This window comes from Delphinus delphis, chromosome 8, assembly GCF_949987515.2.
Source record: "Delphinus delphis chromosome 8, mDelDel1.2, whole genome shotgun sequence".
NCBI classification, from domain to species: Eukaryota; Metazoa; Chordata; class Mammalia; order Artiodactyla; family Delphinidae; genus Delphinus; species Delphinus delphis.
Window position 1 is genome coordinate 104,278,720 of NC_082690.1, and position 22,812 is coordinate 104,301,531.

Consider the following 22,812-nt stretch of genomic DNA (forward strand, 5'->3'; position numbering starts at 1 on the left):
GGTTAAGTTACTTGTCCAAACTTACACTGTTAGAATGTGGCAGTGTCAGGATTTGAACCCAGACTGTTTGGCTGTAAGGATTCATGCACTTGACCATTCCCTAGGCTGCCACACAAATCAGCAGAAGTTAGTGCTTGATGGGTAATTTGTGGAAGGAGGGGGAGAGAAGCATCACGAGTGATGCCCAGAATTCTGGCCTGAATAATCATGCAAATGAATGATTAGGCCTTTCACTTTGAATGCTGGAGACACAGGAGTTGTAGGTTCAGGTAGAAGACAATGAGTTGAGTTTGGGTGTGTCTGTGCGACACCCGTCTGAAGGGTATGATCTGGGAGAGAAGCAGACAGGAACACTGGCCTCTGTAACACAGAGACTAGCAGTCTTTGAGGCCAGGGCCAGGAGTGAGATTGCCTGGGGTGGAGAGAAGAGACGAGAAGAGAACTCACATTTAAAGAGTGAAAAGAAGAGTGACTTCCTCAGCAGTCCAGCGGTTAAAACTCCTCACTTCCACTGCAGGGGGTACAGGTTCGATCCCTGGTCAGGGAACTAGGTAAGATCCCATATGCTGCGTGGTGCGGCCAAAGATTTTTAAAAAATAAATAAAACAAAATAAAGAGTGAAGGGACTTCTCTGGTGGTGCAGTGGTTAAGAATCCGCCTGCCAATGCAGGGGACACGGGTTCGAGCCCTGCTCCAGGAAAATCCCACATGCCGCGGAGCAACTAAGCCCGTGTGCCACAACTACTGAACCTGCGCTCTAGAGCCTGTGAGCCACATCTACTGAGCTTGTGTGCCACAACTACTGAAGCCTGCGTGCCTAGAGCACATGCTCCGCAACAAGAGAAGCCACTGCAATGAGAAGCCCGCGCATCGCAATGAAGAGTAGCCCCCGCTCATCGCAACTAGAGAAAAGCCTACGCGCAGCAACGAAGACCCAACACAGCCAAAAATAAATAAATTAATTAAAATAAATAAAGAGTGAAAAGAAGAGAAGAAGGAGTGAGCAGAGGAAACGGAAAAGGAGCAGTTACGGAGCTGGGAGGAAGAGCAGGAGAGTGAGGCATCTGCAGCTGCAGGAGAAGAGTCAGAGAAAAAGGAAATGAGAAGGTGGAGATCAAGCTAAAACTGAGCCTGTATCCCACGGAAAATGGAAAAGCCTAGACAATATTATATTTGTGGGTGGGGGTTTTGCAGACCCCCAAAGTACACAGTATCAAAGATTCACTGGGCTGCAAGAGGAAAGAGGGATAGAGTGACAAGAGGAGGGATGTAGAAGGTCCCAGCTGGAAAAGCCCCTAGCCTGCTTCTCAGGTGGGTTAATGAATCCCAGAAAAGCAGGTGAGGGCAGGAGTAGGGGGTGGCTACTCGCATTCCCCAGGGAAGCAGCAAGACCCGGGGAGGGAGCAGCTGTGCGGTGACCATGGAAGGCTCAGCAGAAATGCCTGCGTCCTTGTGTGGCAGAAAAGCTCCTATGCTTTGAAGCATGACAGGAAGAGAGCAGGAAGCCACCAGTCCTGCAGGCAAAGGCTGACAATGTAGAAGTCTTCTCAGGGTACAGGTCCCATCAGCCCATCTCAATGGGGACCTGTGTGAACAGACAGCATTGGGTGCCGGGTGCATCCTGCTGGGGGAAAGGGAAGGGATTCTGAATTTCCATCAATGGAACCAGAGATGAAGTTGAGTTAAAGAAAAGTAAAGTTCTGCATTTTACACGCAGGAAGTATGGACCGAGATCTGTACCTGTCACACACAAACAACGCTTGGCCCCATGCCTGGTACCCTGGGGGCGCCCAGAGGCATCATGGAGGAGCAGCCAAAGAAGGGGGAAGGCAGCGAGAGAAGGAGTTGGCTGGGCTCCCTTCAACTTCTTTTTTTTTCCTTTTTTCTTTTTTTTGGCCACACAGCGCAGCTTGAGGGATCTTAGTTCCCTGACCAGGGATCGAACCCAGGCCCCTGGCAATGAGAGCACAAACTCCTAACCACTGGACTGCCAGAGAATTGCCAGGGCTCCTGTCAACTTTGATTGCAGACGTGGGGAGTTAGGGACCTAGAACTACCCGCATATAGTGCACCCCCTCCCTAAGGCCCCACATTCAAATTGTCCACAAGTCTCGCCCACTTATGTCCCTACAGCTCCCACCAATTCTGCCATCCCCTCCATGACTGCCCAGAAAGTAGGGCTGACAGCCAGGTTCTCACTCTCCCAACATACACACACACTTCTCGCCAGCTGTGTGAATTCAGGCAAGTCACTTCACCTCTCTGGGCCTTAGTTTTCTCAACTGTGAAAGAAGAATAATGAAGATACCTACCAGACAGGACTGTTGAGAGAATTCAGTGAGATTAACCAGGTTGGGTGCTTAGCTCCGGCTGGCACAGGGCCTATGGTAAGCACTCTATGGAAGTTAACGATTATTATTGTCAGTTCAGCCTTCATCTTTCCTGGGCTGGATGCTCTATGGGCCCCTCTATGGGCTCTCTGCCTCCATTCTTGCCCCTCCAATCTAGCCTCTCCAACTTGGCCAGTGTCAGGCCCTTGTGTAAAGCTTGTCATTGGCACCTACGGCTTCTTTTCCCTGCAGTGTAGATCTCAGTCCATCTGAGACACTCATTAACGTGCATCTTCCTGGGATTCTCCATCCAGGGATACCTGTACTTCTCACAGAGCCCAGGGGACCCCGCTGAGACTCCTTACCCTACAAGCTAAAGTCTACACTTGTTGGTGTAGATGGGATTCAAGGCCCCACTAACCTCTCTAACCTGCTGCTCCCTACCTCCCATCTACCATCCAGTCACACCAGGGAGCACACCCTTCCCTGTCACCCTGTGCCCTCCTGTCTGTGCATATACGTACCTGGATACTCTTTCTCCCCTTTTCTTCTCTGCCTGCCTCCACCTCAGGAAGGTGACTGTTATGGGATGAATTATCTCCCCCTGAAAGTAATATGTTGAAAGCCTAACCCCCACTACCTCAAAATGTGACTGTATATGGAAATAGGGATGTTAAAGAGGTGATTAAGTCAAAATGAGGCCTTAATCCAATCTGACTGGTGTCCTTTAAGAAGAGGAAATTTGGACATGTAGAGAGACAGCAGAGATGCGTGTGCAGAGAAAAGACTATGTGAAGATGCAGGGAGAAGGGGGCCACCTGTAAGTCACTCGGGGAGGCCTCAGGAGAAACCAGACCTGCTGACCTCTTGATCTTAAGCAGGGCTTATTTCAAACTAGGGTTGTGACCTATAAGTGGGTTATGGAATTGATTTAGTGAGTTCGACCAGCATTTTTTTTTTTTTTTTTTTTTTTTGCGGTACGCGGGCCTCTCACTGTCGCGGCCTCTCCCGCCGCAGAGCGCAGGCTCCGGACGCGCAGGCTCAGCGGCCATGGCTCACGGGCCCAGCCACTCCGCAGCACGTGGGATCTTCCCGGACCAGGGCACGAACCCGTGTACCCTGTATCGACAGGCGGACTCTCAACCACTGCGCCACCAGGGAAGCCCCCAACTGCCTTTTGTAGTGGACACATTTAGGTCCAATCCATGACCTTGATGTTCCCCCATTCTCTGAAAATGCACCTCCAATCCATGGGGTTGGACCCAGCAACTATTTTTATATGACGTGATCCTGCCTATCTGTAGTTGACTGGCCAGGAGCGAGCATCTCACCCAAGCTGGGCCAGAGTTCCTCCCCTTGTGATTTTTCATCAAAAGTTAGGAATTCTATTCTCAATTTGGACTGGCTTCCTGAAAGGAGAAGATATCAAAACTTGGGAGATGTGGAGCAGCCACTTCCTACCTCAGAACAAGTATGTTGGTCTAAAGGGAAGGAAGAGTGATGCCAACATACAGAGAGACAAAGAGACAAAAAGTGGGGAGAGACGGTTCCTTTCAGGTTCCTGCTGTCTGTTGCCACTCCTCAGGAAGAACTGCTTTCAGGTTTCTAAGGGTGTCTGTCAAGGTTCTTAATTTCAAGTACAGAAGCCAATTCTGGTCAACCTAAGCAGGAAGAAAATTTATGAAGGATACTCAGTAACTCACAGGATCTCCAGGCTGTTCAGGGAACTAGGCACAGTAGCTAGGCAAGTGGGAACACACCCAAAATCGTGACACAGAACTGGTCCTAAGAATACACCACTGCCCACGCTGGGCATAGCATCTTCACCACTGGCACCGCTGGCGGAGGGCTGCAGATTCTGCCGTTGGAAATACTTTTACTGCTACTTCTGAAATTGGACATAGCCACTGTCTCCTCCACATCTGCTTCTTTAGGAAATAGCCTCTGATTCAGTCTGAAGCAGATGCCTCTGCCTGGAAGAATCTAAGACATGTGTCTGCACCCTAGATGCAAGGGATGCTGGGAAAGGGAATACCTGGCATTTTCAACCTTTATAGTTGGAACTAGTCTCTGTCTCATCAAGTTGGGTTCACACACACACACACACACACACACACACACACACACACACAGGAAAAGGTTTCAGATTATGGACAGCCAAAAATATATCAAATGTCTCTCACACTAGGATTCTGTAATACCCTGTTGCATCTAATTATGGAATCTCTCCTCTTTTTTTTCCTCCATATACAACCCATAAATAATACAGAAATTGGTGCCAGGAGTGGGGTTTGAAAGTAACAATCATAAAAACTATGGAACTGTCCAAATATGGTAGAGGCTGAGTTGTAAGTAGGGATAATTTTCATGACCTAGGATGGAAGTGGCAGTTCTTGTATCCAGTGGCAAAGCAGTTAGTTCAATTATCCCCCAGTGTCTCTTGAGACTTAGGTCAGGTGCCCACCAAGGGTGAAGCTTTGGCATAGCAAAACCAGTTTTCCATGATTCTCCAACTCTACAGCAGAAAAAAGCTATCTCTGAGTCTCCATTCCAAATTCCCAACAGACATAATGTGATTGGCCCAGCCTGGGTTACGTTGGCACCCCATCCCTTTAGCTGTGGCCAGGGAATGATATCACAAAGATAAACATGATTTCTGGGGATGCAGCACTGGGGATTAAGGGATTAGGGAGAAGTAGGTTCATTGGTGTGACCCAAAGCAAGTACTTAATAACACTGTTGATCAGTGGGTAAATAAATGAATAAATCAAGCTATCAACATTTGAAGCTCTAGGGGCCCTTCTTATCCCTTCCCATAGCTTTTCTTCTGTCTGTGCACCTGCTGTCACTGGCTTCCTCAGCTCCTCTTCACTCACTCTGGCCATGGCTATCTCAGCCTCACCAGCCTCCTCTACATCCTGACTTTTCAGCTGGAACAACTCCCTACCCATTCAAATTACAGAATGTGAGGGTTTGATTGAACCAACTCTTCTTTTTTCTTTCTTTTTTAAAATAAATTTATTTATTTTATTTTATTCATTTTTGGCTGTGTTGGGTCTTCGTTGCTGTGTGCAGGTTTTTCTCTAGTTGCAGCAAGCGGGGGCTACTGTTCATTGTGGCGCATGGGCCTCTCATTGTGGTGGCTTCTCTCGTTGTGAAGCATAGGCTCTGGGTGCGTGGGCTTCAGTAGTTGTGGCTCACGGGCTCTAGCGCGCAGGCTCAGTAGTTGTGGCGCATCGGCTCAGTTGCTCCGCGGCATGTGGAATCTTCCCGGACCAGGGTTTGAACCCATGTCCCCTACAATGGCAGGCGGATTCTTAACCATTGAGCCACCAGGGACGCCCCTGAACCAACTCATCTTATTTTTAACATTTTTATTATAAAATACAATAAACAAACCAAAAGCTCACACAACATAAATGTAGAGCTTAACAAACATTAAACGAGCACTCAGGTGAGTGCCACTCTGTCAAGACACCAAACAGCAACCTGGACAGCACCCCAGACAGCACCCCAGAGCGCCCGCTGTTCTCCTTCCAGCCTGATTTTCAGGGTGTTAACTTCCTTGCCTTTCTAATTAGTTTTACCACCAAAGTAAGCATCTTGAACTGACATAGCTTAGTTTGGACTATTTTTGAGATTTATATCAATATAATTATAGAGTATGATTATATAATTAATATAATCAATATAATTATATAATTATAGAGTATGAATTCTGCTGTTTAGCTTCTTCTACTCAATGTTATTATTTTTTGCTTGTTTTGTTTTGTTCTATTTTGTTCTTTTTTAGTCAAAGCTATATTGAGATATAATTCACATATCATACAATTCACCAATTTAAAGTGTACAGCTTAGTGGTTTTGGGTATGTTCATGGATACATGTAACCATCACCACAGTCAATTTCGGAACATTTTCATTACCTCAAAGAGAAACTCATACCCTTTAGCTATCACCCCTCATTCCACCATCCCTCCCGGGCTAAATGAGCACTAATCCACTTTCTGTCTATAGATTTTCCTATTTTGATATTTCTTGTAAATGAAATCATACAATATGCAGTGTTTTATGACTGACTTCTTTCACTTAGCATAATGTTTTCAAGGTTGTAGCATATATCAGTACTTTGTTCCTTTCTATGGCTGAATAATATTCCATTGTATAGATATACTACATTTTGTTTATCCATTCAACAATTGATGAACACTTGGGTTGTCCACGTTTTGGCTATTATGAATAATGCTACCATAAATATGTGTGTAAAAATTTTTGTGTGGGCATATGTTTTCATTTCTCTTGGGCCTATCCCTAGGAGTGGAGTTGCTGGGTCACATGGTAACTATGTTTAACTGTCGGAAGCAATGCTGGACTATTTTCCCAAGTGGCTGCAGCATTTTACAATCCCACGGTCAGTGTGTGAGGGTGCCGATTTCCCCACATCCTGACAACATCTGCCTGGTTTTTTCCTAGTCTATGTGTCATCCTTTCCTGTTGGAAACTGAAGATTTTAGATAATATATTGTGGCACCTTTGCATTTGCCACCCCCCAAGGGCTTACTATTGTTATTTGCTTGTTTAGTGACTGGGTGGATTATTTTAGTAAAGTCCATCCCCCTTTCCCACAGTCTGAGTTTAAAGCCTCTGTCCTTGGTCCTCAGTCTGCATGCCCACCGCAGTCACCTAGGATGACTGATTTGGGCAGAGCTCTCCTTGACTGACTCTCCCTGACCACACCCAGCTGTTAAACTCCACTCATTGCCAGCTGAGTTCTCTATTGTTTTCAACAATGTCCTAGAACATAAATTGTTCCACAAGCTGATCCAATCAAGTTTGGACTCTGAAGGAATAGGGTTTGGATCCCTAAATCTATCTGAGGGGTCTGTCTTTTCCCAGCCCCACGCTTCTATCTACAACAAGGCCTCAAAGGCACAGCTCAGCATCTTAGCTCTTCCTTATCCATTCCTCTGCAAATCTCTTAGCCCAGAAAGCGTTTGTTGTTGGTTTGTTTGTTTGTTTGTTTTCAACATCCTTTCTCAACTAGATGCACAAATACTCTTCCAAACTGTTTATGCCAGCCCCTATCTCTGGGCACTTGAACCCAAGAATTGAAGAAATACGGGCTGTATCTTGTTCCTTTCTTTGTCCCCTTTTTAAAAAGCAATAGGGTTGGGACTCCCCTGGTGGAGCAGTGGTTAAGAATCTGCCTACCAATGCAGGGGACACGGGTTTGAGCCCTGGTTCGGGAATATCCCACATGCCGCAGAGCAACTAAGACGGTGCGCCACAACTGCTGAGCCTGCGCTCTAGAGTCCACGTGCCACAACTAATGAGCCTGCATGCTGCAACTACTGAAGCCCATATGCCTAGAGCCCGTGCTCTGCAACAAGAGAAGCCACCACAATGAGAAGCCTGCACACCGCAGCAAAGAGTAGCCCCCACTCGCCTAAGACCCAAAGCAGCCAAAAAAAAAGAAGCAATAGGGTCAAGATCTAGATTGAAGAGAGAAGGGAGGGGCTGAACAAAAAGGTTTTCAAAACAATACTGCACATTTTTATCCCACTTCAGGAAGGTACTATTATTATTCCCATTTTATAAATACAGGAAGTGATGCCTAGAGAGATTAAGAAGCTGGAGTTCTTTTTTTTTTTTTATATTTATTTATTTATTTGGCCGCACCAGGTCTTAGTTGCGGCACACGCAGGATCTTTTAGCTGCGCCACGTGGGATCTGGTTCCCTGACCAGGGATCAAACCCAGACCCCCCTGCATTGGGAGCGCGGAGCCTTTGCCACTGGACCACCAGGGAAGTCCCGAAGCTGGAGTTCTTAGGACAGAGCATGGGCCTTAGAGCCAGAAGCCAAGGCTGGGACTTGAGATTCTGTGTCTGTTGGTGGTGTTCCAACTCACCCTTCCTCTCCCTGACCTGGACAATGCAATGCTTCAATCAGGCTCATCACGTGCTCCCAGAGGTCCCTCCTGGTCTGGCTGTACCCACCATGCAGCTCCAAGCCCAGTGCTCTACCACAGGAGAAATCTCTGCCTCCTGGGACAAAGCCTTGGAACTTCTCTTAGCCCTTCCTGCAGTCTGGTGTCGGGTCGTAGCACGGGGGCTCTGGTCAAACGTCAGTTCCATACTTGCCTGGCTGTGTGACCTGGCTGCCCACCCCCACCCCAGCCTCACTTTTCTCATCTGTAAACTGGGAATTCTAACAGTAATTCAGTACGTGTTCACAGAGGGCCTGCTCTGGCAGAAAATGTGCTGGAAGCTGGGAGTGCAAAGGGGAGTAAGACTGTCGCAGTGTCCCTGTGTTCTATTATGGCTGTGCATACCTGGCATGCAGGTGGGCATACTGTAGGCAGTCAGGGATGGAAGCTACCCTGTGGTGCAGGATTTGTATGACCTGCTGCCGGCAGCTCAGCAGTCCAGCCTGCCCTGTGGTGGCCTCTCAGGGAGTTTCTCTTTGATTAATGACTGCTTTTGTCCTCAAAGGGTGTGCTGTCAGCTGCCTTCTTGTTTCATCTGGCTGCTGGGGCCCCAGAACAGTTGGCAAAGCAGTTGGTATCTTGGACTATTTTTAGGTGGCGGAGTTAGTGGGGTGTGTGGATGTGGTGGGGCCCAGGAGGAGTCTTGGAGACGGGCAGCTTCATAAACAACAAGTTGGGGAGACGGAGGGGAAGTGTGCCCCCTCTCAGGAATGTGTGGGCAAACTTTCACTTATCCTTCTTGACTGGGGCCAAAGGTGGCCTCCTCTGTGCAGCCTTCCTTGATTTCCTCAATAAAACATGCACTCCAAAGATGGAAATTAAAGGTCCACCCTCTGGGCTTCCCCCAGCTCTTGGTTATAGTTCCAAACAGACCAAGAGATAATGAGCTTTAGGGATCTTATCTGATGCATCTCTGGGTCTCTCTGGCTCTGCACCTCTGAGTGCTGTCCAGCCTTCCCAAGTCATAACAACAAGGTATGGAAGTTAGGAGTCCGGACTTAGGAGTCACATAGCTGAGATCCACTCTTGGGCCCTTTCTAGGAAAATAACCACGACCAAGTCAGGTTCCTAAATCTCTGTTTTCTCATCTGTAAAATGGGTGATTATAGTGCCTGTCTCCCAAGAATTAAAGGGCTTATTTTGTTCAAAGCACAGCACATAGCACCTGGCACAGACTGACAGACGAGATCTCTTGCAAGCCCAGGACCGGAGGGGACTGCAAATCCCCAAAGGTCTCCATCCCCTTTGCGGCATCTCAGGTAGTGTGTGCAAGCTGGCGGGAGAGAGAGAGGAGTTCCTAGACACCTGGGGGGCCCCGAGTCAGCCGGAGGTTGCTCAGCGAGAAAGCAGCCGAGCTTGGTGGGGGAAGACAGGTCTGCTACTGGAGTCAAACGCGGCGGCTTTCCTCTCCTTCCTGCTGACGCACACCCCCTCCTCCGCCTCCTCTAGTATTTTCCTTCTCTCTCCTTCCCGCCCCTGCCTCTCTCCTCTAATTCCGCAGCTTCCCCATCTGGGAGGCGAGTTCTCGGGCAGGAGGTGGAGAGTCCCTGGCCTAAGGTGGGGAAAGAAGCCTCCAGTCCAGTGGGAAGGTCCTAGACCGCGGTGGGGGAGGGGGCGCCAGGGTCTCAAGGAGAACTCGGGAGTCCCCAGAAATGAGGGCGGGGTCAGGGGAGCCCGAACTGGGGGAGGGGTCTCGTAGACTACCTAAGAGTCCCAGAGCTGGCGAAGTTGGGCGGGGGAGTTCCTAAAATAGAGTGGTGGGCGGGGCTTCCAAGGCCCGAAGGCGGGGCCACATAAGGGGCGTGGTTTCCTGCGAAAGGGCGGGGCTCCGCCGACTGGGGAAGAGCTTCGCCGCAAGGGGCGGAGTCTTGAGTGGGGCGGGGCTTACACGGGGCGGGGCATAAGGACAGGGGGCGGAGCGTGGCTGTTGGCGCCCGTACCCCTCCCTCGGCTCCGGGTGTCTCCGTGACGAGGCAGCGCGGAGCCGCCGCGGGCCGGGCCCATCCCGCCGCGGCAGCCCCAGGGCCGAGCAGGAGGGAGGCGCAGAGGGAGAGGCGCCGAGCGGAGGCCGGAGCTCGGCCAGGTGAGGCCGCCGGGGCGGAGGGGGCGGGGGCTTCGCCGGGCGGGCCCCAGCGGACGCTGGGGGCGTGTTTGAGTGTGTCTGGGTGGCAGGGGTACTTGGTCTGAGGGCGGGCGCCTGTGGCTCTTTGCGCGATCGCGCCTGCTGTGGCGGGTCGAGGGTGGACTCTGCGCCCGTCCGGGCACTGCCCGCGGGGCTCGGGTTGTGCTGGACTGTGTGTGTGAGCGCGCGTGTTTGTGTGGAGGGGCCGCCGGGTGTGTATCTGCGTATGTGCTGGGCTGTCATTGTGCCTGCCCCGGGCGCGGGGCGCCGGCCTGCCCCGGCGCAGTCCCTCCTGCGCTGGGATATTTTCCAAACAGGCTTCCTGCGGGGACCGGCTCTGCTGCAGCCCGAGCGGGAGGGGGGAGCGCCGCCCCCACAGGCCTCCAGAGACCCGGGCGGCCCGGGGACTGCAGACTGACACCTGAGGGAGGGAGGGGGGTGCACCGGGGAGGGGTCCAGAGGCCTGCCCGCAGGGCGAGGACAAGATGGGGAGACTGGGGCAGATGGATGGGGAGGTAGAGGTGGCCAGACAGGCGGAGATGGGGAGGAGCGTGGGTAGAGAGATGGCGAAAAGGACAGCGGCGGGGACAGAGAGTCACTGAGAAAACAGACAGACAGACAGAGGCCTAGACCGGCAAAGGGGCAGAAAGATTAAGATGGACAGGTAGATTCCAAAAACCTGACAGAAGTGTTACTCAGAGGTCCTGGGGCTGAGAGCCAAACCCAGGAACTGAGTGAAGGATGAGCAGTAAGGGCCCCCAACTCCTGGGGTGACTTTCTTCCAAGCACATCCCAGACTGAGGTCCTGGCCAAAAAGAAGCTTCTGGCCACCCCAAGTTGGTCCATCCTTCTGCCCCTGCCAAATATTCTGACCCTCTGTGCAGCCCCACCCTCTTGGTTCCATCCCATCCATCTCCCTTCCCTGGTATCCCAGCAATCCTGTCAGTTTAGGGGAGGCAGAAGTGAAGTGGTTGCCATAGCAACAGAGTGGGTGAAAGGTCACTCTGTTGTTAGCCTAGGTGGCCTGCAGCAGGCTGGAGCTGGCATTGAGGGGGCTGGGGTGGAAGGCTGCAAAGCTCTTTTTCTCCTCTCCCACTCTGCCCAGAATGGTGTTGGAAGGAAACCCTGAAGTGGGCTCCCCCCGAACCTCAGACCTCCAGCACCCAGAGAACCAGGACTCTTGTGTCCTCTCTTCTCCCAGTGAAGATGCACAGCCAGGGGAGGAGCCCATCAAGTATGGTGAACTCATCGTTCTGGGGTGAGCCTCCCTGGTTCAGGTGGGGCGGGGCACCAGGCACCCCACAGGACAGCCAGACCAAGGGCCCCGTCTCTCCCCACTTAGGGCCTTCTGCTGTTTGTCCCTCCTCACCTTCCCAGCTGAGAGACAAAGTTGACCAAGCCCACCTCAATTCATAATTATTATTTTATCTTCCCATTTTTCATAAATTACTGAGACAACTCTAACTGCCCACCCACGTTTCTGAGCAGAAGAAAGTAACACCAGCTGCCTTTCATAAAGCACCTAGTGTGTGTAGTCTGAGGTGAAGAACTCTGGTTCTCCAGCAAAACTGCTTGGTTCAAATCCTGCCTTGCAAGTTGCTTAACTTCCCTGTGCCTCTGTTTTCCCATTTCCCAATAGGGATGCTAATAATAATACCTCAGAGGGTTGTTGGAAGGAATGAATGAGGTGATTTCTGTAAAGCACGTAGGACAGTGCCTGGCACACACCAAGTGTTCTGGGAGGCAGGCCTGTGCCGAGCCCTTTCATGGACATTATTTCATTTCAATCTTCACAAAGATGCTGTGAGGAAGGAGGTGAGGAAACCGAGGCTCAGAGAGGGGAAGTGACTGGCCCAAGGGCACACAGCTGGTAAGTGGCAGGGCTGGGCTTTGGACCCAGGGCTTTTTACTCTAGGTCTAGTGAACTTTTGCTAAGCTACAGCTGACCCTCATGCTACAGATGAGGAAACTGAGGCCAGGAGAGAGGAAGAGACATGAGTTGGTGGCTGAGTAGAGCTCATCCCTTCCTGGTCTTCACCTGACCAGGATCTCTGCACCACCCACCTAGCTCTTGCCCCAGGCAAAAATTCCTCTCCTTCCTCCCCTGTCTGTACCTCCTTTTGGCCTCTCTCTCTACCCCAAAGAAAGTATATGATAAGCTATGTTATCATTGTGATGATTATTTAGAAATAATAATGGCTACTGTTTGTTGACATGTACATGCCATGTACTTTTTTTTCAGTAATAATAATAATAATAGCTAACACTTACCAAGGGCTTGCTATATATATGCCAAACTCTGTGCCAAGCATTTTTAAATGCTTTATCTCCTTTAGTTCTCACAATGAACCTGTGAGGTAGGTCCTGATAAATTAACCCCATGTTACAGAGGTCATATGATAAGCGGGAAAGCCAGGATTTAAGCCAGGCCAGTCTGAGCCCCCAGCCTGTGTCCTGAACTGTCCCACCCCCCATATGTGGGAAGAGCTTACAAGGGCAAAAGTGATGCCCCTCTCAGGGGTGCTTGCATTAGAAAAGCAGCTGCTTCGGAATTCCCTGGTGGTCCAGTGGTTAGGACTCCACACTTTCAAAAAAAAAAAAAAAAAAAAAGCAGCTGCTCGATGTCCCAAAGGAAGAGCTGGCATTGCAGCTGAGGGTGAGGCCACTGATGAGGGAGAGCTCAGACCTAAGGGGACAGGCCCTCTTGACTGCCATTTGTTCTCTGCAGGGCAGTGAAGCCCCACACTGGCTGGACATCAGAGCCACCTGGCGAGCACATTGGAAAATACCCATTGACAGGCCCATCCCAAACCTACAGAATCAGAATCTCCATGTGTGAGGCCGGGGAAGATTCTGATTCAAGTGGTCCTCAGCTGTATTTGCCAGCTATTCATCCTTTTCACTTCCTGCCTCCAAACCTTCCATGGCTCCCCACTGCTTATGGAATAAAGTCCGGAATCCTCAGCCTGGTGTTCAGGGCCCTCCCACCAAGTTCATTTTCCCCTGCTGCACTTTACCACCCAAATCATCACTCTGTGATCTCACCAAACCCTTCCAGCCTCAAGGCCTTTGCTCAGGGTGAGCCCTCCTACAGAAAGTCTTCTGCAGAAGAGGCTGGAGTCAGACAGACCCGAGTTCACATCTAGACTTTTCCCACTGACTAGCCTGGGACCTCAGGCAAGTCATTTTATCTCCCTGAGCCTCAATTTTCCTCATTCGTATAATGAGAAGAAAGATACTTGCCTGGCAGGACGTTGCACACGTTCCATTAGGTAATTAATAATGCGAAGCACCAAGAACACGGGAGGCTCCGGTACATGGCAGCGATCAAGGTTATGACTCACTCCATCTTTGCCTTCCACAATCATTCCCTCCGGACGAGAGCTGGAAAGGAAGGTAGAAATTTGATGTGTGTGGCGATATGGAGGTAGTGGCATTGTGGGTCTGTTTTTTTTCTTTCATTCTGGTTTCCGGTAGTACTTGTGATATAATTAATGACAGTTTGCTAAAGGTGAATCCTTTCTAGTTCTTCAAGGCCCAGTATGGGTGTCCCCTCTCTTAGAAACCTGATCCTGGGGCCAGAATTCCCTTCTCCTGTCTCTGGGCCTGGGGCACACTTGGCTTGTGCCTGGATCATGGCAGGTGGCACCCAGGTTCCTTGAAAAACTTAGGGCACAGAACTGACTGTGGTGTGTCACTATACCATGCCAGCACCTGGCACCCGGCCAGGCATGGTTCAGGAATCCAGAAAACACTGGTTAATTGGATGCAAGGCCTTTTGAGGATATTCTGACCCCCACCCCACTCCCCGAAGGCACCAATTGGATAGAGTAGGGTCTTCTAGTTGTGGGTGGTTCTAGGGCTTGTTTATTAAGGTAGGATCTGCCCAGAAGTTGGCAGTTCCTCCTAGTCTCTCAGGGGCTCACTTTCTCTCTCTCTCCCTGCAACCCTTTCTTCTTATCCCTCACATCCACAGCTACAATGGGTGTCTGGCAAGTGGGGACAAGGGCCGCCGCCGAAGCCGCCTGGCACTGAACCGCCGGCCACACGCCAATGGAGTGAAGCCGGACGTCATGCACCATATCTCCACACCGCTTGTGTCCAAGGCAAGCAGCTTGTCCTAGCAGTCCTGGGTGCTGGTCTTCCCAGTCCTACCTACCCACAGCCCCGCTGGAGCAGGGGAGCCCACTGTGTCTTCACTCACTGCCCCAGAGAAATGGTGCTGGTGGGAGATCCCTTGCCATGAGTTACAGTCTGCACAGTGTTTCCTTGACCACCAGACCCCATTCGTTGGATGGAAGTGGTCAGCATCATTTTAGAGGCGGCCAAGGCTCAGAGAGGGGATGTGACAGTCACACAGCAATGACAAAGGAAAGGCCTTTGGCTGCAGAGGGTTTGGGTTAGAATTCGGGCTCTGCTGTTTCCAGCTGTTAGAACTTAGGCCAGTTTCTTCTCCTCTTGGAGCTGCAGTTCCCTCAACTGTAAATCGGGAATGATAACCATGCCTCCTTCGGGTGGCTTTAGGGATCAAACAAGGTAACCTGTGTAAAGTGTCAACTGCACAATACACCCTCTGCAAAGGGTGGAGCCGCCCCTTCCCTAGGAAGTGGCCACTGGGCCTTGGGCTCCAGCTTCTGGCTTAGAGGCTCACCCTTCTCCTGGCCACATGCCCGGGAAAGTGACTTCTCCTTTCTGTCACCAGGCACTGAGCAACCGTGGCCAGCACAGCATCTCGTACACACTGTCCCGGAGCCACTCGGTCATAGTCGAGTACACACATGACAGTGACACAGACATGTTCCAGGTATGCTCGGGTGCCTCCACAAGCCTTGGCCACTGGACCACCAGGCCTGGACACTCAGCTCTGCAGGTGTTCCAGGGGGTGGCTCGTGGCCACGGGGCAGGTACTTTGTGTCCTCAGTGCAGTGGATCACTCTTCAGATGAGGAAGCAGGACACCCCAGTGAGGGTTGTTGACTTCCCAGTCACACAGGAAGTCAGTGGCTGGATCAAGATTCAGACCCAAGCCTGGACTCCCACCTGCGGGAGGCATACAGTTTAGGAGTTCAGAGTGTGTTGTGAGAGTCGCACTGCCTGGCTTCTGCTCCCAGCTCCGTCAGTTAGTAGCTGGATGACTTTGGGCAAGGGTCGCTTAACCTCTCTGGGCCTTGGTTTCCTCATCTATAAAGTGGGGCCCATTATAGTCCCACCCCAGGGCATCGTTGGGAAGATTAACTGAGATATTGCACACGAAATGCTTAACATGATATATAGTAAATATTTACCAAAAATTCACTATTTTCTACTAACATCTGAACATTCCCAGACTATGGGTGTCCGTTACCCTTTCACTGTTCTATCCGCAAATCAGCTAGTTTTTAATTGAGTGGGGTGCTTCCAGGAACTGGGGGGGAGACAGAGAAGGAGAAACACAGACACCAGTGATTGGATGTGGAGACCCCCAGGGAGCTGGGATGGTGCTGTCCCCTCCTTGTTTGCTGACCCTGCACACAGAGCAGCTGCTGGGAACCCTGGGATGGGAAGCCCGCAGGACTGACCTGTGCACACAGCATTCCTGTGCCTGCCCTCCCCTCCCTCACAGATTGGCCGCTCCACGGAGAACATGATCGACTTTGTGGTAACAGACACGTCCCCTGGAGGAGGGGCTGCCGAGGGCCCCTCTGCCCAGAGCACCATCTCCCGCTATGCCTGCCGCATCCTCTGTGACCGCCGGCCGCCCTATACCGCCCGCATCTATGCCGCTGGCTTCGATGCCTCCAGCAACATCTTCCTTGGAGTGAGTGAGCCCCCCGGGCAGGGACCAGCACTACATCTGAGAGTGAGCCGAGGGGTAGGCTGGGGAGGGGCAGCATCCTGGGGTGATGGACCAGCCTGCAGTAATCATAACCATGACCTATGCGGGGATTAGCAGCCCCACTTAACAAATGAGCAAAGCGAGGCTCAGAGAGGTCAGGTGATGCCCAAGGTCACGCAGCGCCAATTCTAGTCCTCTCCGGGCCACCTCTGAGCTCGAGGGTAGAGGGGCAGCACTCCTGGCTCGCAGCCTGCTGGGGGACACTCGGGGATGTGATCTGATCCCACGTGTGGTCCCAGGAGCGGGCAGCCAAATGGCGGACCCCTGACGGCCTGATGGACGGCTTAACCACCAACGGGGTCCTGGTGATGCACCCAGCAGGCGGCTTCTCTGAGGACTCGGCCCCGGGTGTCTGGCGGGAGATCTCGGTCTGTGGGAATGTATATACTCTGAGGGACAGCCGCTCGGCACAGCAGCGGGGGAAGCTGGTAGGTGGCCTGTCCACCCTCCTCCCCACCCCCTCATCCTTCCTGGGTCCTCCCAATCTCCCCTTCCCCCTTCCCAAGCCAGGACAGATGATCTCCAGTCCTGCTGCACAAGGGATCCCCAACAGGGTCCATCTGGGGGCACGTGCCGCTTGCACCACAGAGGGGAACAGACCAGCATCTCCAAGTGTAGCCCACATACTACCGGAGGTCCCTGGGGTGATGTGAAGTGGCACCCACACAAACACACCGTGCAGTACCAAGTGGCTTTGAGGATGCCAGCAGCTGAAAAATTCACACCCTCCTATGAGGGTGACACTTGGCCTGTGTGTGAGCAGTTTGTAGCCTGAAATGTTGGCAGTTTGTAACATGTCTGTCGCGTTCACACGGGTTTAGCTTTATTCTCTCCCAGCAGGAAAGGGCCTTGGAGTAGTTCTGACACAGGTGACAGTGAACGCTCCATGTGGTACAGACCAGAGAACTAATGCTAGGGGCTGGGAGAGTCCTAGAGAGACATAGGGGCTTTGCCCAACGTCATGTGGCGAAGATCCTCAAATGGGCCACGCAGAGCTTTTCCTAGGTATGAGCACCTCGGGCAAGGAGATGCCAAACCTCGAGGAAAAGCATGGCTTATCTTTCCAGAGCATCAATTCTATCGGGAGATCTGGGGAAACATTACTTTTTAAAATCATGCTCTTGAACGTTTCACTAGGACACACTTATTGAGCACCTACTATGTTCTGGGCATCGTTCCAAGTGTTTACATTCATGAAAACCACTTGCTATACAGGGAAGTAAAATCCATCTTGAGGATAAGGAAATTAAGACACAGAGAGGATAAGTTACTTGACCAGGGACACAGAGTTAGTCAATACTGAGGCCAGCATTCACACCCCGATGATCTAGCGCTAGAGTCCTTGCTTTTAACCTCAACCCTTAGGACCCCTGCTTTGGGCTAAGTCCCAGCGTTTTGGACAGAGGAGTTTCTGGCCTCTGCCATTAGGGGAGAGCCTGGGAAAATGTTTTAGAAAACTCCCATTTTGGTCCAGGCCTTCTGATTTGACAGATGAGGTGACAAAGGCCCACGTTCCACTGAGTGTAAGGAATGGTGCCTGCCTGGGTGTTTTTTGTTGTTGCTGTTTTTTCGGACAGTGCCTGCCTGGGACCACTTGCCTCCCCTCCCACGTGGCTTCTCAGTCTTTTCTGCTGCTCTGCCCCCACCCTCCCCCCTCCTCTGCCCCAGTCCAACCCCCTCCTCTGCCCCAGCCAACCCCACGGGTCCAGAGTGCTCTCTCTAGGGAGGTTCAGTGGGATGGATGGGTGGCTTGACTGGGGTCACGGCGGCCCAGTGGCAGGGGGTTCAGGAGCCTCTTGGGCAATAAGGCTCTTCTGCTGCCCTTGCAGGTGGAAAACGAGTCCAATGTGCTGCAGGACGGCTCCCTCATTGACCTGTGTGGAGCTACGCTGCTGTGGCGCACGCCGGCGGGGCTGCTGCGGGCGCCCACGCTGAAGCAGCTGGAGGCCCAGAGGCAGGAGGCGAATGCAGCGCGGCCCCAGTGTCCCGTGGGCCTCAGCACCCTCGCCTTCCCCAGCCCGGCCCGTGGCCGCACGGCACCTGACAAGCAGCAGCCCTGGGTCTACGTCCGCTGTGGCCACGTCCACGGCTACCACGGCTGGGGCTGCCGACGCGAGCGGGGCCCCCAGGAGCGCGAGTGTCCTCTCTGCCGCCTCGTGGGGCCCTACGTGCCCCTGTGGCTCGGCCAGGAGGCCGGCCTCTGCCTGGACCCCGGGCCGCCCAGCCACGCCTTCGCACCTTGTGGCCACGTCTGCTCTGAGAAGACTGCCCGCTACTGGGCTCAGACGCCACTGCCCCATGGCACCCACGCTTTCCACGCTGCTTGTCCCTTTTGCGGGGCCTGGCTCACCGGCGAGCATGGCTGTGTCCGCCTCATTTTCCAGGGGCCGCTGGACTAGGCTCCCTGGGGGCCCCCTGCTGCCGCGCCCACCTGCCCACCCAGGTCCCCCACCTCCTGCAGCCCAGAGGGAGCTCTGCATGTGGGACTCTACCTGCTGGCACATCGCCACACCAGATGGACGGGTTGGATGGATGGTGCCCTTCCCCTCTTAACTCTGGCTCCAAAGGGGGGTCTCTGGGACCCCTACCTTGGTCAGAATGATGGGGCCCTCAGCACCAGCTCTGTCCCGGGCTGATGGAGGGAGGCTCACCCCTACGCCCTGGCCCTTCCTGGGGCATCCCACATCATGCCACCTACACTGTGCCCCTGGGGGAATGAAGGGGCCATGGGCCCCTGACCCCCAGCTTAGGCTGGCTGTGCCCTGAGCCTGCCGACCCAGTTCCAGATAATCACCCTGCTGCTGCCCTGGGTTCCTCTATAAACCTTGCTGCTCAGCTGCCCTCACAAATCCCTCGTGTCCTGCATGTGTGCAACGCCTCCAGCCCCTAAGGGAGTGCCGGGTGGGCAGCAGGCTGGGACCGACATCTGCGGATACCTACTGTGGGCAGGACTCCTTGCCAAGTGGGATCTGGGGACACAGAGACAGAGACAGTCAGACCTGGTTCCCTGCCTGGTAGAGTTCACAGCCTAGTGGATGACAGACCAATTACTGAAGGACAGCATGGCTTCCTGTGTGCTGGGATCAGAGAATCACCAGGAGCTGTGAAGCTGGTCTCACTGGAGGGTAGAAAAGTGAGGAGTGAGAGAGGCTTCACTGAGGAGGCGCATAAGGGCTCCGCCTCGTTGGACTGCTGGGAATCCCCACAGGAAGGATCCACAGGAAGTGGTGGGGGGGTACTTAAGGCAGAAGGGAGGCCGAGCACAGGCTCAGGTGTAAGTATGCAGGGAACTGAGTGAGAGGTTCAGAGTGGCTGGAGCATGGGCTTCAGGGGGCAGAAAGGTGGCTGGAACGAGATGCTGGCGCCATGCTGACAGGGAAGATGCTGGGTGAAAGTTCCGATTCTCATTTCTGGACAGTCAGGAGTTGAGCAGGGGCGGGGGGGCGGGGAGAGGACTCGTGGTTCCAGAGTGTTGGCTGTGACACAAGGGCTACCATCACCGAATGCCCACTGTGTGCCCTGCACTGTGCTAATGGTAATAATAACTATGTTCATTGAGCACTCACCAGGCACCAGGCTCTGCTTCTCAGAGGTTTTATTATTTAATCCTCCCAGTAACCCAGGGAGGGAGGTGTTACCATTTCTGTTTACAGGGAGATTAAAACACATGCTCCAAGTCACACAGCTGGAAAGTGGCCAAGTCAGATTCGAATCCGCAGCTGACTGCCTAGCCTCAGAGCCTGCCCTCTGCCCATCACACTGGGCTGCTTTCCTTGGACAGGGATGGAGGGGTCTGGAGGGCAACCCAGGTAAGGGGAACAGCATGGGCAAAGGTGTGGCAGGGAAAATGCTTGATGACCAATGAGGTGGGTGTGGAGGAGGCAGAAAAGAGGAATGAAGGCTGGGAATGTTGGGCTGGGGTCTGGTGGGCCTTGGTTGCCATAGAGGCCAAGTCTGAACTGGATCCCTATTCATCTTGGCTAAGTGTCGCCTCTTCCTGAGAGCCAAGGCAAGCTCGGGGTGCTGCTGGGATTGCCCCAGAGCTTTCCTGGGGCAAGCAAGTTGGAAAGACAGGTAGATGGAGGTTCTGGAAATATAAAAATCTGAAGAAGAGGCTCTGAGTACCAGCCTGACCTGGGCATCATCCCCAGTGGAAGACAGAGCCTTAGGGAGTACAGATTCCAAGGGGAGGGACCTGCCCTAATCCACACGGTGGGCTGGAGCCACAGAGACCAGACCGGGGACTGTTGAGAGGAGAGAGGGCACTTGCTGGTGGTGAGAGGAGGTGATCAGACTCTTGCTTCTAGAGCATCACACTGTCACAGAGGGGGAGCCCAGATGGGGATACTGGGGTGGACTTGGGAGCATTGCAACTACACACACACACACACACACACACACACACACACACACACACACACACAGCCAGAGCAGTAAGAATCCAACTCTTTCCAGTTCCTCTCTTCTCACTCTTTTGAGAACCAAACGGGGGAACACTCCCATGCCATTTCTATCAGGGAACCTCAGACTCTCTAGGAGGAGAGGCAAGCAAAAGGCACACGTGCCACACGAGGGAGAACTCAGAGGTGTTGGTGGAGGGGGTCAGACAGCCCTGGTCTTGGTTCAGCTCTACCCCTTTCCAACTCTTGGAGCCTCAGTCTCCTTAGCTGTTAAATGGAATAACAGTCCCTATGTTGCCAGGTGGTTGTGAATGTATGGAGGACACCTGTAACATAGTATGTACTTAATATTACTTCCTCACCTTCTCCTTCATTCCCATGGGCAAGAGCCAAGGTTGGGGATGGTCATGACTCCAGGGATTAGACTGCTGCATGTGACACTGTGTGTGTGTGTGTGTGTGTTGGGACAGGTGGAGGGGACAATGTGGTGGAAGGCTAGACCCCAGTTCAGGGACACCTGAGGACTTCCTGGGTGGCCTTAGGGAAGTCAATGAATCCATCAGCCTCCATTTCCCCATATGTGCAACAGGTAAAATGATATCCTATCTCAGGGTTTCTGCAAGAATTAAATGGGATCCTCCATGTCAAGCTGCTAGCACAGACCCTCAGGAAGTGCTCATATTAGCTGTGAAGATAAAAATGCAGCTCGGTTGGGGGTTTCCCAGGAGTACTGGGATCTTTCCTTGGCCTGAGCTGCCCACTGGTGTCCATGGAAGGCACTTCCTTCTTTATCTGTGTACATTTCAACCTCTCCCAAGTCAAGGAAGACTTTACACGCATGTTAAAGACAATGAAAATCGAGGCACAGGGAAGAAAAGTGATTTTCTAAGGACACAGACCAATTTATTGAGCTCCTCCCTACAATGAAAATCACCATCAGAGTCAACAGTTCACACCACTGTGCCAAGCAGGGCCTTGGGCACTTTTTGTGAATGAGAAACTGGTGCCACTCGTGGGTAGCTGCTGCTCTGGGCTGAGACACAGGTGTGGCCAAGGCTGGCAAGAAGGGTATCCCCTCTCTTCCACCCCTCTCTGCACAACTCTAGGGGGCAGCACTACCCTGTCAACACTTCACTCAAGCCTACAACATCCCTCCGAGTAAAGACGATTTTTAGCCTGGTTCTCTGGCTGAGGAAGCCAAGACTCAGAGAGGTAAAGTGTCCCACTCAAGGACACACAGCCAGTAGGCAGGGGAGGCCTGACTGGACCGTAGATGGCCTGGTTCTGCCTCACCTCTGACTTGGGACCCTCACCATGTTCCCCACGTCGCCCAGGCTGGGCGCTTGGCCCTTCCACATGCCATTCCCCGCCCAGGCCATCCTCCTGTGAGTCTCTCCAGACATCCAAGGCTCGGCTCTGCCCTGGGCAGCCTTTTGGGGTCACAGGCGGCTTTCTCATCCGTCAGGCACCCGGCAAGCACCAGGGAACTGCCAGGCCCCTCGCCCCTTTGTGCTGAGGAAACTGAGGCTCGAAGATACTCAGCTGCAGCCCCCATCAGGCCCACGGTAAGTCGGTAGCGGTGCAGGGAAGTACTTGGGGGCGTTTCTCCGCGCCCCCCACACGGTAGGACCATGTCAGCCCTGGCAGGAGCCCGCTCACCTGTAGCCTCGATTCCCTGCGCGAAGGGTTTTGCAGTCTCGGAAGAGTCTCCGCCCCCTGGCCCTCGACTCCACCGAGGAAGGACCACATCACTCCCACGGTGCAGGTTCCCCCATACAAAACTGAGCTCGGGGGACTGGGAGAAACCCCAAAGGAGAGCGGAGGTCAGGACTGTGGGGGGGTAATCCCCACAGTCCCCGCCTGGACTCGGGGTCCCTTGCCAGCCCCGTCTGCCGGAACTAGGCCGCCACCGGCCAGGCCACTGAGGTTCCTGACCCCCGCGCGGGCGCCACCTGCCGACAAAAGGCCAAGGCCACAGGGGCCGTTCTGCTAACGACGCCGTGGTGCCTGGGGCGGGGAGCCGGCATGCCGGCGAAGCTCGCCTCGGCGCGCCTATTGGCTGAAGGCGATGCCCGTCCGGACCCCGAGGCCCGGCAATTG

The 22,812-nt window shown here is 53.0% G+C and overlaps 1 protein-coding gene and 1 long non-coding RNA gene across 5 annotated transcripts; one reads left to right on the forward strand and one right to left on the reverse strand.

The window, feature by feature from the left end:
- Window positions 1-5,345: 5,345 nt before the first annotated feature.
- LOC138414155 (uncharacterized) lies at window positions 5,346-22,687 on the reverse strand. Its single transcript, XR_011246578.1, has 3 exons — window positions 22,372-22,687; window positions 13,682-13,822; window positions 5,346-5,627 (listed from the first exon to the last, which is right to left on the reverse strand). It is a non-coding gene; the product is annotated as an uncharacterized lncRNA (long non-coding RNA).
- On the forward strand, window positions 10,213-19,747 carry PELI3 (pellino E3 ubiquitin protein ligase family member 3). 4 transcript variants are annotated; one of them, XM_060019310.1, is made up of 8 exons: window positions 10,213-10,399; window positions 11,544-11,696; window positions 12,237-12,308; window positions 14,415-14,544; window positions 15,141-15,242; window positions 16,040-16,234; window positions 16,552-16,740; window positions 18,142-19,747. In XM_060019310.1, the coding sequence occupies exons 2-8, from the start codon at window positions 11,545-11,547 to the stop codon at window positions 18,709-18,711; spliced, it is 1,410 nt and encodes a 469-aa protein (XP_059875293.1). In that variant the 5' UTR covers window positions 10,213-10,399; window position 11,544; the 3' UTR covers window positions 18,712-19,747. The 4 variants fall into 4 exon arrangements, with proteins under 4 accessions (XP_059875293.1, XP_059875295.1, XP_059875294.1 ...); XM_060019312.1 differs by lacking the exon at window positions 16,552-16,740; XM_060019311.1 differs by lacking the exon at window positions 12,237-12,308.
- Window positions 22,688-22,812: the final 125 nt, after the last annotated feature.

Coding starts and splice junctions, on each gene's coding strand:
- PELI3 (XM_060019310.1), top strand. CDS start 11,545: ATGGTGTTGGAAGGAAACCCTGAAGTGGGCTCCCCCCGAACCTCAGAC. Junction 16,235..16,551: donor CCAGCAACATCTTCCTTGGA/GTGAGTGAGCCC, acceptor GTGTGGTCCCAG/GAGCGGGCAGCCAAATGGCG. Junction 16,741..18,141: donor CACAGCAGCGGGGGAAGCTG/GTAGGTGGCCTG, acceptor CTGCCCTTGCAG/GTGGAAAACGAGTCCAATGT.